This window comes from Dipodomys ordii, unplaced genomic scaffold (genome assembly GCF_000151885.1).
Source record: "Dipodomys ordii isolate 6190 unplaced genomic scaffold, Dord_2.0 Scaffold72, whole genome shotgun sequence".
NCBI lineage: Eukaryota > Metazoa > Chordata > Mammalia > Rodentia > Heteromyidae > Dipodomys > Dipodomys ordii.
Genome location: NW_012267288.1, coordinates 3,471,417 through 3,488,083, shown reverse-complemented (window position 1 = coordinate 3,488,083; position 16,667 = coordinate 3,471,417). Strand labels below are relative to the sequence as shown.

General features: G+C 36.6%; 1 protein-coding gene across 8 annotated transcripts in view; it reads left to right on the top strand.

Annotated features, from left to right (window-relative positions):
* Hdac9 (histone deacetylase 9) overlaps nt 1-16,667 on the top strand; it is a 679,511-nt gene that overhangs the window by 322,387 nt on the left and 340,457 nt on the right. For 5 of the 8 annotated variants that reach the window (XM_013024045.1, XM_013024037.1, XM_013024040.1 and 2 more), the window contains exon 7: nt 11,225-11,353. The exons of the other annotated variants lie outside the window; for them this stretch is intronic. In XM_013024045.1, the coding sequence (XP_012879499.1) occupies nt 11,225-11,353 (129 nt within the window). The remainder of the gene's footprint in view (nt 1-11,224; nt 11,354-16,667) is intronic. 8 annotated transcript variants of the gene reach the window in all.

Genomic DNA, 16,667 nt, shown 5'->3' with positions numbered 1-16,667 from the left:
TAGGCACTCTTATGAGGAAAAGATAGGCAGAAACACATCTTTCCCAGGGGCTTGCCAGCCTTTTCCCAGGAGTAGGCCTCTTAGAAGCCCTCTTCTCCGAGGTAGACTTCGGTGAAGTCCCAAAACTTGGAGATAGGTTTCTGAAGCCCCTATCATGGTCTGATAGATGGTTTCCCATGCTAAGCAGACTCCACTGGGGTCAGCGTGGCATATTTCTTTATTTTTATTATTGTTTTATTTATTATACTAAGTGCTATTTTGAAAATAGCTTTTCCCTGATTATGAAACTTCCCAGAGTAACCTATATATTTGATCAACTATATTAGCAGATTCACTGTGCTCTCAATGTATCTTTTATAATTGTAATGTCTATTATAATTACAATGTAAGCTGAACAATTCATACCGAGAGTGGCTTTTCTCCGGGTTGGCTTTGATGAGAGAGTTGACTGGGGCAGGAACTTCTCTAATAAACCTAATTGTGAAGGGCAGAGAGAATGTGTGACAGATTTTATATGTTTCAATCTGAGTGAGAAGGTTCAAAATGTTGCTTCTGAAGCAGCCTGTCTTTGGGAAACAGCAAGAGAAACCAAGAGGAGGAAGAGAGAGAGAGAGATAGCTAACAGATAGAGTACAGTGATCCAAATGGGATCTGAGGCTGGCAGGAAGGCTCCATCTTCATTCATGACTCAAGAACTAAGTGTTCAAAGCAAGTGGAGTTATTTTATTTTACTTCACTTCATATTTATTTATTTTGTGCCAGTGTTGGGGCTTGAACTTGTGGTCTCACATTCTTGCTCATTTTAGTATGGCAAGCTTTATCTTGGCTACTGCTTGAACTGCACCGCCATTTCTGGCTTTTTGTTGGTTAATTAGAGGTAAGACTCTCATGGACTTCCTTTTAGTGCTGACTCCAAACCAGGATCCTTAGATCTCAGCCCTCTCAGTATAGTTAGTATCTGAGAAAGTCAGTGTTAGATTAGACACTGGTTGGTTGAGTCAAAAGCCTGAATGCTTCTACAAAAGATTATGTCTGTGACTATGTATGATGGTATAAATTACCACACCCCAACTAATGTACACCATAATACCACTCTCCAAAGAAAATGACCAGCCTAGTACTTGTCACTTAACACACCTTGAAATTTTCAATTTTTAAAAAACCTATAAATCTTCGATTTTTAAAAAACCTATGTCCTTGCTACCTAACTTTACTATTCCTGTCCCTTTTTAGTCTTTATTGTAGATTTTAAGTATCTAATTTTCTTTCATTTTCCAAACACTGACAAATACTCTTCTTCTTTTATTCGATCTTTTATGTAGAATTCTATGCAAATTTTGTCATTAAATTCTTTGCCTGTATTAAATTTGTTCTGATAATTAATTTTTGTGCTGTGCAACAATTTTGACTTCTGATTTGCTTTCTTTTGTTTTGTTTACATTTATCTTTTATTTATTTATTATTATCTTTAGGTAGTTGTACGAAGGAGTTTGCATTTAATGAAGCAGCTGGTGAATACAATATATTTGATCAATGTCACCCCTTTCAACATTCTCACTTATCCCTACCCTATCCATTCTTTCCCTGTCTCTTCTTAATTTTGTAGAATATAGGTTGGATAATCGACTGTATTATCCACACCTTCTCTTCATTCATCTACCCCTTTCTCTTCGACCCTACCTCATCCCCTTTCAAGCACCTGTTTTCTGGTGTATTGTTTTACTGAACTGTGATTTTTGCCTTTCTAAAGAATTCTCTCTTGAATTTAATGTACTTCAGTCAATACATTTGTATACAATAATATACTAATGTATTTACTTATACGTTTATAAGCTAAGTCTACTTTTCACACATAAGGGAAAACATGTATCCTTTTTCTATCTGGGCCTCAATAACTTCACTTAAGATAATTCTTCCGGATTTTTTCATTTCTTTACAAATGAAACAGTATCATTCTTTGTAAAGGATGAGTAAAATTTCATTGTGTATTTATACCCTATACTTAGTTTCTTGACCCATTTTAACCATTGAGGGTCATCTGGGCTCATTCCATATCTTGGTTATGATGAATAGTGCTGTAATGAAAATTGTGCTGTTGATGTTACTGTATCCTGGTTTGTAATCATTTTTATATGTTTTTTTATTGCAAAGATACTGTACAGTTACATGAGTAAGGTAATAAGTACATTCCTATCAAGCATTTCCTACCTCCTCCTTTGTTTTTCCCCTATCATCCATTCCCTCCCAACCTCCCCAACTCCGCCCCCCACCTTGCCCTGAAATTGTAAAGTTCATTTTCAACACAGTGTCTTGTACATCTTGTTTGTTATAGTGGGTCAACCTGTATCTTCATTTAAGCATTTTGTTATTTCCCTTCCCCTCCCCAAATTAGAAAAATGCATATACAAGATGCAGGGCAGCAGAATCAAATACAGTGAAAAGAGAGGTTATACACTGGGGGAAGAACATACAAAAGAAACAAAAAAAATCACATAGTGCATTATAAGTATATTAAAAACAATAGCAAGAAAGCAAAAACCACTGTGTCCCTATCTTGGGGTTCATTTTTCTTAACATCATCTTATATGGTCATATGTACATAGCTTTTGACCTTTCTGCTTGTCCTAGACTTTTATTAGTTATTTTTTTTTGGGGGGGTCCGGTCATGGGGCCTGAACTCTGGGCCTGGGCGCTGTCCCTCAGCTCTTCAGCTCAAGGCTAGTGCTCTACCACTTGAGCCACAGTGCCACTTCCGGCTTTTTTCTTTTTGCTTATGTGGTGCTGAGGAATCGACCCAGGGCCTTGAGCATGCAAGGCAAGTGCTCTACCACTGAGCCACCTTTCCAGCCCACTTTTACTAGTTATTGCAAATAAGGGAAACCATAGGACCTATGTTTCTTTGGGTCTGGCTTACTTCACTTAATATAATTTTTTCCAAGGCTTTTCATTTCCTAACAAATGGGGTGACATCATTCTTTCTGATGGAGGCATAGAAGTGTGTATATGTGTGTATGTGTGTGTATGTATGTATGTATGTATGTATATATATATATATATATATATTATACCACATTTTCTTGATCCATTCATCTACTGAGGGGCATCTGGGTTGGCTCCATATCTTAGCTATGGTAAATAATGCTGCAATAAACAGAGGTGTGCTGGTAGCCTTAGTATGGCTTTGTTTGTGATTGTTTGGTTAAATGCCCAAAAGTGGGGTTGCTGGTTCATAGGGGAGCTCTCTATGGAGTCTTTTGAGGAACCACCATACAGCCTCTTCAGTAAATGGTGCTGGCAAAATTGGTTTAACACCTGTAGAAAACTAAAGCTAGATCCTTATATATCACCCTGCACCAGAATCAACTCTAAATGGATCAAAGACCTCAGAGTCTACACAGACACTTTGAGAACATTACAGGATAGAATAGGAGAAACCCCAAGGCTCCTTGGCACAGGTCAAAATTTTCTTAATAAAGACCCAGAAACACAACAAATCAAAGAAAGGTTGGACAAATGGGATTGCATGAAACTGCAGAGCTTCTGCATAGCAAAGGACATAGCTAGTGAAATGAACAGAAAGCCCACAGATTAGGAGAAGATCATCACTAGCCATACAATGTAAAAGGGTCTTATATCTAAAATATACCTGGAATTCAAAAAATTAAGTCTCCTAATAAAAAATCCTCAAACAAACAACTGCCCAATAAATAAGTGGGGTAAAGACTTAAAGAGAAACTTCTTTGAAGAGGAAATAAGAATGGCCAATAGACACATGAAGAAATGCTCAACTTATCTAGCCATGAAAGAAATGCAAATGAAAACGACATTGCGATTCTACCTCACTCGAGTTAAAATGGCTATAATCAAGAACTCTAGTAACAACAGATGCTAGAGGCGATGTGGCCAAAAGGGAACCCTACTGAATTGTTGGTGGAAATGTAAACTTGTTTAATCTTTTTTTTTTCTTTTTTTGGGTCTGGTTGTGGGGCCTGAACTCTGGGCCTGGGCACTGTCCCTCAGCTCTTCAGCTCAAGGCTAGCGCTCTACCACTTGAGCCACAGGGCCACTTCTGGCTTTTTTCTTTTTGCTTATGTGGTGCTGAGGAATCGAACTCAGGGCCTCAGGCATGCAAGGCAAGTGCTCTACTACTGAGCCACCTTCCCAGCCCATTGTTTAATCTTTTGAGTAAATGTCTAGGAGTGGAATTTCTGGATCACAGTGTAGTTTTGTTTAATTGTTGAGCCACCTCCACACTCCTTTCCTGAGTGGTTGAAGAAGTTCACATTCTCGTTAACAGTTTATTAGGGCTCCCATTGGGCTCCATCCTTGACAGCATCTGTTATTGTTTGTTTTCTTGATAATGGCCAGTGGGGTAAGGTGGAATCTCAATGTTGTTTTAATTTGCATTTCTTTTATGGCCAGAAATGTTGAGCATCTCTTCATCTGTCTATTGGCTATTTTTATTTCTTCTGAGAAGGTTCTGGTCAATTCATTAGCCCATTTATTAAATGGGTTATTGGCTTTTGAGGGTTTAATTTTTTAATTCTTTGTATATTCAGGATATTAGGCCTTTTCTGATGTGCAGCTTGCAAATATCTTCTCCTATTCTGTAGGCTGCCTTTTTTTTTTAATCTTGTTTATGTCCTTTACCGTGTAGGAACATTTTTGTTTGATGAAGTCCCATTTATCTCAATCTTTACTCAGACAGTTTTTACCTATGGCCAAGAGCCCTAATGTTTTCCTTACTCTTTTTTGTAACCTTTCTATTTTTCTTTTCATTCCTGGAAGCCTTAAATTTTGTTTTATATCATGGAGATCAGTCTGAGGTGAAGAGAGGAAATATTTGCTCATGGGATATTCTTAAGGTGCTTTCTATTTCCTTTAGCTTTAAAAAATTAAGTGAGAAAGGAAAACAAGCTCAGATCATTGGTTTATTTTCATATTGATTTTTTTCATTTGACATAATAACAATCCAAATTTTGCAAACCCTGTGCCTTGAACAGTTTTTGTGCTGGTTCTCATCTCAGCAGACTGATGCAATCAGATGGCACACATGCACACACTGGAAAATACACCTTCTGTGTATATGATTAATTGAGATATATAAAGTGATATGTGGAGGGTAAAAATAGGTAAGCAATTAGCACAACTACTATGGAATGCATTCACACACATGCAGATTTTCTCCCCAACTAGGAATCTCTTTCTGGACTCTGGAGATTTTCATCCCATTAATAAATCACTGGCATGGAAATCTTTTAGCCTTTGGGTTAGAGTATTAAAAATGGAATTAACTCAATCTACAAACTGAATTGGAATATGAGGCCACTAATTCTACTGTTTGGGTGTACATCATACTAAGTTTGGGTTCTGAATTGTTAGGAGCTAACCGAGCATTGCAAGAATGAATGATGGCTATTTATCCCTCACCTTCAGCCCTGAGATCCAAACCAACAGTGTTCAAAACCAACACTGAAATCCAAGCAAAAGCTTTTCCTAGAACCATTGGATATGGGCTTTTAATCATCTTAGTTATATATGTTGATTTTTTTTAAAAGTGTGTTACACTTCTTAATATATCAGTGAATGAGAATTTTAGAAAGCCCATGTACTTCCTCAGTTTATGAAGATAAGAACTCTTAAATTCCTATGTCCAATTTGGAATTATGCCTTCCTACGTATTCATACTAACCAACAAATGTTGACTAGCTTGATTTTCTTTATAAATAATATAATATTAATGAGTAAAATAATATAAATAACTATACATATTAATGGTAATTGTATGAATTTTCTCCTATGTGGAATCTGAAATAACTGAGCTGATAGAACTCCTAGAGACTGAGGTGGAGAGGATGGAAGGAGACTGCTTGGCAAGCACACTCACAGGCTGATGGAAATGTACTGGTGTCCTTTAATACAGAGCATAATATAGTTAAGAACATAAATTATATTAGCCAAAATAGCTAGGTAGAGATGATTTTGAAAGCTCTTACCCCCCACCACAAGTGTTTGAGATGAAAATTAACCTAAACATCTTAAGCTGATCATTATATAATCTATGAAGTTACCAAAATATACCACATTGCACCCCAGTTATATGCATGATTATCTGTCAGTTAAAAAATAAATCTTAGCGAGGCTCTGGTGGCTCACACTTGTAACCCTTACAACTCGGGAGACTGAGATCTGATGATTGTGCTTCAAAGCAAGCCTGGTCAGGAAAGTACATGAGACTCTTATCTCCATTGAACCACCCCCAAATCCAAAAGTAGAGCTGTAGCTTAAGTGGTAGAGCACTAACTAGCCTTGAGCAAAAGAACTGAGTTCAAGCCACAGACAAAACCAGCACACAGATAAAATCAAATAAAAAATAACAATAAAAAATTTCACAATAAGAATATTAGCAACATTAAAAATATTTAAAAATCCACTTCCAAGCAATAAATTTACCAAAATATTTTATAGTTTTGAAGCTATATACGTGTGTGTGTATATATATATATAGAGAGAGAGAGAGAGAGAGCACTTCTCAATTTCTGAATATTTTCCTTGCATCCTTTTTGAGAATATCTGACAGATTATCATCTCTAATCACCCCAACAAGTGGGATCACTGCCACCTGCCATGTATTGACTGCTTACCCCAGCATTGCTTTCACTTGGCACTACTGATAATTTGAGTCTTTGGTATGCCACCTGTGCTTTGTAGCATCATGGGTCTCTATGCAGTAGATTCCCATATAGATGATGAACAACATCTCCTGGCAACAAAATCTCTAGTTGAGAACCAGTGTCTTATCCTATTCAGAAATCCCTCACCTATTGCAAGGAGTTACATTCCAGAGACCCCACAATAGGTGAAAATCTGCAAAGTAGCAGCATTATGTTTATTTAATTATTTATATGCATTTTAAGGCTTTTTAAACCCTTTCCACCCTCCTACCTTTCCTACTCTCCTATTAACCTTAATTGACATTTTAATATTTTATATCGTTTTAATTTTTAGGCAAAATAACTAAAATCATAAATATCATATAGATACCCATATACACTGCAAAAGGCTGTGATCTAGTGAAAACTGTAATACAGAATTATATCTGAATATATATATATACACATATGCATATGTTTAATACCCATGATACAGTGAAGCCACAATAAGTGAACCACCATATAGTGAGGACCGACTGTATTTGACAACATTTCATTTGTTTCTGCAGTAAGTGCAAGCTATATAGGACTGAATCAATAACAGATCTCACAGAAAACAAGCCCCATACAGCCCCATAGACTCAATGAGGGCACTGCTTACCATGAAGTGAACAGGGTTAACAAAACTGCTTAGAGACATCCTGACCATGGCAACAGCAAGAAGCCATTCCCATTCCTAGAGCTGCAGGGGAAAGAAGAGAAAATTTTTCCTGGAGATCTGGAGTCAAACAGCAGAGGACATCAGGAATATGTACATTTGTGGCCAGTAATAAGCACTCTACTGGAAAACATGTAAAATATCCAGACCACTCCCTACTTTATCCTTTTGTCACTAGCCTGTCCCACCTGTCCAATCAAAATGAACCCAAATGCAGTCCAACCACTCCCCCTAAAGGGTAAAGTGATGCACCTCCAGGACTCGGCTCCTGTGTACTCTGAAGAGGCAGGCAAATGAAATTTCTTCAACAAATGGAGAAAATCCAAAAGAATCAAAACCATGACCAGTTTAACATGAAAAATGGAGGCTTGTTATTAAATATTTCGTCTAAGGCCAAATAGCTAATATGTGGAACAGGCATTTAAATCCACACCTATTTGACCCCAGACACTACAAGGGCACTATCATACCTGATTTCCATGAATGCATTGATGTCCAACAAGACTGAATTACTCAAGCTTATTAGTTTTAGGTAGTAACTCTCTGAATGAAACATAGTTCTCATTCCTGTTCTAGTGTTTACTTTGTTACACTGGCCACTAAATGAAATTTAAAAGCTCTGTACAAATAATCCTTTATCAAATAGATCGACATAGAAGAAAGGCTATCTGTCAACTATAAACACTATCTGTTTGTGGAAGGCTTGTAAAATTCTAGGTTTCCTATAGAATGTTCTGGTGAGGGGGCTGGGAAGGTGGCTCAGTGGTAGAGTGCTTGCCTTGCATGCCTGAGGCCCTGGGTTCGATTCCTCAGCACCACATAAGCAAAAAAAGCCGGAAGTGGCGCTGTGGCTCAAGTGGTAGAGCGCTAGCCGTGAGCTGAATAGCTGAGGGACAGCGCCCAGGCCCAGAGTTCAGGCCCCACAACCGGACCCCCCCCAAAAAAAGAAGAATGTTCTCGTGACATATGTTATTTTTACTAGCTGTCCTCATTTTTTTTTCTTTCTGATTGTTAACACAAAGTCCTGCAATGAATACAGGAAGGCAGGCCTGAACATTGGGGGACTTGGGGCTCACTTGGTCATTCCTACCTTTGTAATATCCAGTAATACTTGCCAATAATATATTTTATAAACCTTGTCTTCTCTTTCGTAGTCACCTAGACATTCAGTCATTCCCAGGGGTCTTAGTGGGTGGCCATATCTTCAGAAGTCTAAAAGATACTGGATTTTTGTTTTCACCAAGAATGAAGAATCAGGCTTAGAAAGCCCTATTACTTCTGGTGGGGTTGTAGCTCAGTAGTAGCGCATTTGCCTAGAATGCAGAGGATCTATTGCTAGATCCTCTGATCCCCTCCCCATAAAAATAAACTAAGAAAGAAAAGAAGAGAAAAAGAAAGCAGTGGAATTTCACTGAAAATTCCATAGATTAGAAAGGATGCCATAAAGATCCTATCCTCCATCCTTAAACTGTAAATGCACTCTACATGCACTATTCTCGCCTCCACTCTGTGCTTTTGCTGTTTTGTTTTGTTTTTGATGCCCATCATGAGGCTTGATTTCATGTCCTGGGCTCTGTCCCTGAGCTTTTGTGCTCAAGGCTTCCACTCTACCACTCTACCACTTGAGCCACAGCTCTATACCTAGCTTTTTGCTGGTTAATTGGAGATAAGAGTCTCGTAGATATTCTTGCCCTGGCTGGCTTGCAACCACGACCCTCAGCTCCCAACCTCCGGAGTGGCTAGAATTAGAGGCGTGAACCCAGAGCACCTGGCTCACTTGGTGCCTATACTTTAGACAGCCAATTTGTACTGCTTTCTCCAGTTAGTTTTGTCATAAAGTCATATCGATATTGAAGTCTGGGCATCTGTCATATTTGTTCTTGGGTTATAGGAAAGAAAATAGGATACTTATTCAATAAGGATTCACAGTTTCTCTTCTTTAGATGAATGCCTTTATTATCTGCAGCTTTTTGGAGACAGGGTTGGTTAGTTTTAAAAGGAGTTATAAAATTAGGGAGTGGGTAACAATGTTCCACAAGAAATGTACTCATTATTATATGTTTGTAACTGTAACCCCTCTGTACGTCACCTTAAAAATAAAATTAAATTAAAAAGAAAACAATAACAAATAGATTCAAGTCGATATAGTCTCCCATTTTCTGCTCTTCTCCTGGATTAATTGGATGTTAAGGGCCTATAATGAGGGTCCTAGAAGCAACTCATTTCAGTTCTCTATCATGCTGAGCTTCTTGTTCTCAGCCCTGATTTATTCCTCACCTTCTGGGTTTCTATTTTTACAATATCTTCAGGCTCCCAGTTTTTCATGTTTTCCATATCTCAGGCATAAAAATCAGATGTACAACAAGCAAAATATACTTTCTGAGCTTAATTTTCCCCCAAGTTCTTATTCACCTAGTGAATTCCAAGTGTTATCTGTCCCAGTTTAGAGCTGCAGAGAAGGGAAAGAGAAGAACAAAGAGAGAATCAAGTTTAGATGTTCCAAGTCTGAAAGCAGAAAGGGCATGTGGCTGGGTTGGGGGGGGCAGGGACGACAACACTGTTAGCTCTACTTTAGCTATCCTTGTCATCTGGCAAAAAGAAAGAAAAGTTTTCAAAGAAAACATTTTTACCGAACAAAAATATCTAGCTATATTTTATCTGTGGTGGGTGATTACTGGTGCTTTGGGACAATGGCTTTATAATATTTATGGTTCTTGTGTATAAGGAAAGGTGGGTGAGCATTACTTTCTATATTTAAATGAATAGAATGGAATAGATGAATAGATCTGTACTTGGGTACAGATCCTGGCTTCACCTCCTAAAATTACTCACTTTGAGGAGATTATCTCCCTTCTGGAGTTTGATCCTCTCCTCACTATTATCACTTTATAAATATTCCATATGAATGTTTCTACTGTTAAAAAGTTAAATCTGATAGTATACTTAGAAATGTAGTAACATTGTGCGAATATTAGTTGTCAGATTTATTTTTTCTATCCTCACCATCCTCAACCATGGACTTCTACTACAGAGACTCTCCATATCCAAGGTTTCCATTCTTCTAATGCACAGTTATTTTTATTTTTTTTCACAGTTATTTTTAAATCCACTAAATGGCAACTTCAGAGCTGAACTATTTGGATTCTTGTAACTGAAGAAATAGTTACACGTGTATGGATAATGTGCTTCCAAACATACAATTTAAGTTTAAATGTTCCATTCTAAGACTTGGTTAGCTTCCTTTTGAACTAATGGTATAGTGAATATATAGAAAGGTTAATTCACAGTGACTCTAGTTGAGTTTGATGTTATTATACAGGATATATTTTCCCAAGACTTTAGGTTAGAAATGACTGACAAAGACATATTCCCAGAGTCAGGATCAGACATAAATTATATGCTACAAAGGTGTCTTCTTATTACCAGAAGTCAGGTCAACGTCTCAAAACTCACATTAAGTTACTGTTTTTGTGGCTATTGAGTTTCACCCTAGAGAGAATTAAGAGGCCTGAGGATGAAGTACAATAAATCTTACTCTAACCCAAACATAATTAGTGATTAAAATTCCCATTAACCATCCCAATGCTGCTAGATAAAGTAGAAAACTTGTTTTTGCTTCTTATTTACTTTTCGTGTGTACAAAAGTAGAAAACTCACATGTTTTATTTAAAATGATTATTTGTCTGTTTGATTAATTTGGAGTCAATGCCTTAATTAGATGCTTGAGTTTTTAATTTGAAAAGGGACCAAGCAAAGATTTAGGCTTTAAAACAAAACAAACAAAAACCAGGAGCGATTGGCTCTTTATTTATTTTTTTTAATTTTTATCTATTTTCTCTGTCTCAATCCCCAGCCTCTGAGCCCAACTTGAAGGTGCGGTCCAGGTTAAAACAGAAAGTGGCAGAGAGGAGAAGCAGTCCCTTACTCAGGCGGAAGGATGGAAATGTCACTTCATTCAAGAAGCGAATGTTTGAGGTGACAGGTAATTGAGGATTGGACAGCCATATACAGTACTAACAAATGCTGATAGTAGGAATTAAAATGTAGTTTAGAATAAACCTACCCATGGCATATTAAAAATTATTTGGAGAAGTGTTTCCTGGTAGGAAATGTTATTGAAAACAAGTCAGTAAACCATGCTATGCATGCAGGTACTGTGTTGGATCAGAAATGAGTGTTAAAAAACAGAGCTATGTGTCAATCAAGTCACAGCTAGGCAGCACCAAAGCTCTCCCTATTTTTTCCAGAAACAGGCAATCCATTCTGGAAACGCCAAAGGGAGAATATGACTTTTAATGAAATCTGATCAGAAATGAGCAGAGGGAGGTCCAAGAAGAACACTCCCCTCTACTCAGACATGAATGTACAAAATGCATCTGGGAAAAGTAAATTGCGTGGAACAGCAAAACTTTGACTTTTCAACAAATTTACAGAACTCATAAATGGCTTTATGTGTTTACTAGTGGACTGGGACTTCTGGCAGGAGGGGGGGTACATAGCTTTTTATGAAGGGGAAGAAACTGTCATTTTCACTAGTCTCAAATGGATGAGTTTATATTTTTTTAGCTGTCTGGTTAGTAGTTGGGTGAACAGGTTAAGAAATTTAACCTGATGTCTTATACCCCTCCTTTAGTCCCAGTTGGACATAGTTTGAAATCATATAAGGCCTAACAATGCAAGAACCAAAAAAGTCAGCCAAAATTATATGGTCTACTATGTATGTGTAAATACCACCATGAGCTCTACCTGGCTATTTTCTTTGGTAATATGTAACCATTTTTCTCTATTGTAAGTAAAACTGTCCATACGCTAGTGAAGCCGGTTGGTATTTGTTCTCCTACATCAGATCTTACTCCAATATGTAAAAAAATAAAAATAAAAAAATTGTTTCAGCTGGGTTTTGGTGAAGCTAAGATCTGAAGATCTTTGTTTGAAGCCTGCTTGAGCAGATAAATCCCTGAGACTCACGTCTCCAATTAACCAGCGAAAAGCCAGAAGTGGAACTGCATTTCAAGTGGTAGAGTACAAGCCTTAGCAAAAATCTAAGCCATAGTGCACAGGTCCTGCATTCAAGTCCTATTACTCCCTCTCCCCCACCCCCACCTCTCTGCCACACACACATACTCACACATTCTTTGTATTTAGTATCTCCTTTGGCCATGTGTCTAGTATAGAGCAGCAGTACAAGGAAAGATTGTAAAAGTCGGTATGGAAAAGCATTCTTGTATAGGCAACACTATTTTAACTTAAAAGTTTGAAGGGCTATTCAGGATAAAAGCAGCAACAACAGCAACAACAACAGCAACAAACTCTATGTAGTCTCTATTAAGCCTGATTGCTTGGTATTATGTAGTGAAGAGGGTTTTTTTTTTTTTTTTACTGAATATACTTGGAATTTTTTGTACTTGAAGGATAAGAAATGAGTAGCAAATAAGATTATTTCAGTAGAGCTAATATTTCTTTTCTAATTTTAAATAATCACTGATTTATGCCAGTTGAAGTCTAATTTTGAAATTTGTGGACTTTTTCTAAGAAATATTATTATATGTTAAATTGTTAAATATTCTAGGTAAAGTTTATTAATAGCTACCATTGGTGTGGTTGGGAAACTGAAAATTCTGTTTTAATGAAGAAAAAGAATAATGAATATTTCAATTGTCTCATGTGAATGGAAGAGGGTGATGTTTTTAACTGGTTAGAATAGGCAGATATTAACAGAAAAACTCAAGAAAGAGAGAAAAATATTTTTGCTTATTTTCTGCTTTGTAATCTTAATATGAAAGGTCACATTGGTTGATAAAAGTATGCTATTTGGATTTGCTTATCCATCTTTTTCTTGGTCTTGACTTTTTCCATTTTTCATCATGCATGCCTTTCATCCCAGCTATAGAAGAAACATAAATACTAGGTCACAGTTTAGAGTAGCCTGGGCATAAATAAAAACCCTAGTCCAAAAAATAACCAAAGATGAAAGTGTTGGGGAAATGGAGCGATTAACAGAGTGCCTGTTTCTTAAGGACAAGTTCAAGCCATGGTAGGGAGAATTTTTTTTCCTGTTTAATATTTTATGAGACTATTAACTTTAATTTTAGGAAATACTTGAAGCAAAACTTGTATGAATTTAGTAAACACAGATTTCTGCCTACAAGCTGGCACCTGTGGATGCTTCAGTAGATGTTTTTTTTTTTTTTTATCGGTTGCACTACACTTACACTAATTGTCTTTGGAGGCTCTGAACTACTGAACACAACTGCTTGCACCTGCACTCCTTCCCATTTCTTGGCCAACTTCCATCTAACTTGGATGAGCTCTGTTTGGATCTTAATAGTAAATATTTTCTAGTATCCAACCAGAAATCTGATTAACAGCATCACAGAAGTTAAACTGCCATTGCTGTCACTTGTACCATTATATCTTTCCCCTATTTCGTGGGTTCATATCTTACATTGTATTGAAAACCATGCTGCCTTCTCTTTCTATTAATATATGAGAGCCACTTGCTATTTTTAATTCTTTTCCAATTTCATGAGCTTTCTGCCTCTCCCTCTCCTCAAGGCTCAAAACTTTGATTCACTCCTATACTGGCAGTTTCTTTTCTGCCTCTCTTTTTTTATGTTTATGAACTACAGCTCCAATATCTAAGCTTTCTCAGTGTCCCTAGGAAAGCAAAGGCTGGGTTCTGCCTAGTATGATGCTGCAGAATCCTCTTCTAGTAGATGCTATGTGAATTCTGATGTTTATTGCAATAATTTCTACATAGGAAATACTTTGGTCTGAATATAACATAACCTACTATAAGTGACATAATTTAAAATTGATTAGAAAGAATGTTTAAGAAAATTGAAAAGAAAGAAAATATGGAAATATGAATGATACATAAATGAGACATGTGAACTCAAACTTAATGATAGTGGAAATATAATAGGTTTGTGTTAGGGACAAGGAGCTTCTGTAAGAACAAGAAGAGTATACATTTTCTTTTCTTTGCTTAAAACAAAACAAAACCAAAAACAGATAAAAAGTGAAGATGGTAAAAGACCAGATGACTCAAAAATGAAAGCAAGATAGATAGGCTGAATTTTATAAGGCAGACTATTTGTTCTAATGTTATAATGAATGACAATATCAGAATCATGTCACAGATTTCCAATTCTTTCCAGGGCACTGTGAGTAGAGGAGCATTTATAACAGAAAGTTGTAAAGTGTAAGAGTTGTCTAGTGGAGAGCAAGAAAACATTGTGTGGAAGTTGGGAGTTTCTGTTCTCTGGAGAACAGATAATACATAAGCCAGAATCAGAGTCTGCAGGTGGAATTGGGCCTCCAATGAAGTCAGCAAAGCAGAAGAAGATAAAAAGCATGAAAGAGGAAAGCATTTATTGCTAGAGAGAGTGACTTCTTTCTCTTGGCTGAGTGCAAAAAACACAACAGTTACACATAATAATAAGCTTTATTTTAGAGCAGGGGCCTCTGGTAAAAATTGTCTTGGGGTTCTTCTGAAAAGAGTCTGGGAGAAATTTTTGAAACTGCTGTAGCAACTAAGGAATAGTTGAAGACTTTCACCATTATTTATGAGAGAACAATGGGAGCTCTGAGAGAAATGATTATAGTTTATCATCAGTAAGAAGAACAAACGGGTGACTTCAAGGATAAGATAAAATAGACATAGGGAAAAATAATATTAAAATATACTTATTTTGACACATCTGTAATAGAAGGCTCAAAATATCAAGTATTCTAGAGGTACTCAGGCTGAAATTTAAGAGAATTAAAAGCAAGAAATATAACTTCCACAAGGGCATGCTGTCTAAAATTACATTGAACGCCACAATATTGAGTGATTTTGACAAAGGAAAGAGAAAAGGGAGAAGGACCACAGCTTAATTGCATATATTTAGGAATTGGTAGAAGGGAGAAAGGAAAGAGCTAAGGAATCATGAATAAGGAAGTAGAGAATATTTCTGTAGGAAAGATTAAGAAGATGAGGTTTGTTTTGTCAAATTTCAAATTTGGTGACATTTGAGAGAACAGTTGCAGTTACTAGTGAGTAAGCTGTAATGCCAGGGCTGGAAGGAGTGCGTAGGCACTGGCAAGCACACTGCTCCTCAAGAATAATTACCATGCTACCAGACTGGGGAGCAGGGAAGGGGGGGCAATCCCAGGAGGGAGGGAGGCCTTGGAAGATTCAGAATAATGAATGAGGATAGTAGTAGGGAAGGCAGAAGAGCACTGGGTGCACTGGAGAAGAGAAGGAAGAGAAATGACTTGCCTGAAATGGGTAAGGAGAGTATAGGTTAAAAACAAACAAACAAACAAGCACCATGAGATAGAAAAGGTGCATGTGGAAATCAGATGGAAGCTTCACTTTGAAAAGCATGAGACAAGAGCAATTCTGCAGACTTGGCTAGCACAGCATAAAGATGAGGCAAAGAGAAAAAGGTTGAAATAAAAAATCTGTAGAAAGAAAAGGAAGGAATTAGAGTTCAGTGAATAATCTTCCAAAACATGATTTAATGATCTCTCTAATAGTCTTTCTAGCAAGATTTTTATTTTTAATTAAATTTTTTAATAAATATATTAGTTTCGTTATAATTTGGAGTCCATGTGAATTTTATTTTTCAAGAGGAAAGAGATTAGTAAATTTTAAAAAGAGTACTAGTAAAATAGTATTTTTATCTGTCATTGCTTAAAAGAATTTATTTTTATACTAGTGTTAAAATATTTACAAGTCATATTAAGACAGCTTTTCATTTCCTAAAGAATTATTGGGTAAAGTTAATGTCAACTAATATGTTACAAGGCTGTCATTGTAGTGTTGAGATATTAAATTCTATTTTCTTCATACAATCTTGATTCACACAGGCTATAAGAGATAACCTTAATATATAATTTAAGCAATTTTTCCTATCGCAGCAGGGATTGCTCTGAGTCTTTCTTCAGCATTGATGTCTTGCTTTTGTTATGTTCAAAAAACTCTATCATTTTTTATTTTTCATGGTAACACAATAATAAGTAAGAGAATATTCTTCGCTTGCTTTGATTTTTTTCCTTTTTAATAATATCTATGATCTTTTCTCACTGGATGTATTTGCTTCTCTAGAAACTGTTGAATACTATGGCATGTTTTTGTAGTGAGCACAAAGATGAGAAAAATTGTATGAAGTCTAGAAACATTCCATATGTTTTCCTAGTTTTTTAAGTGAAACTGTACTTACTGTTCATGGAGAGATAAAATAAAGCATCACCTAAAGCTGTGTAGTGCAGCAATGAAGTTCATCCTTGCATATACTTTGTTATGA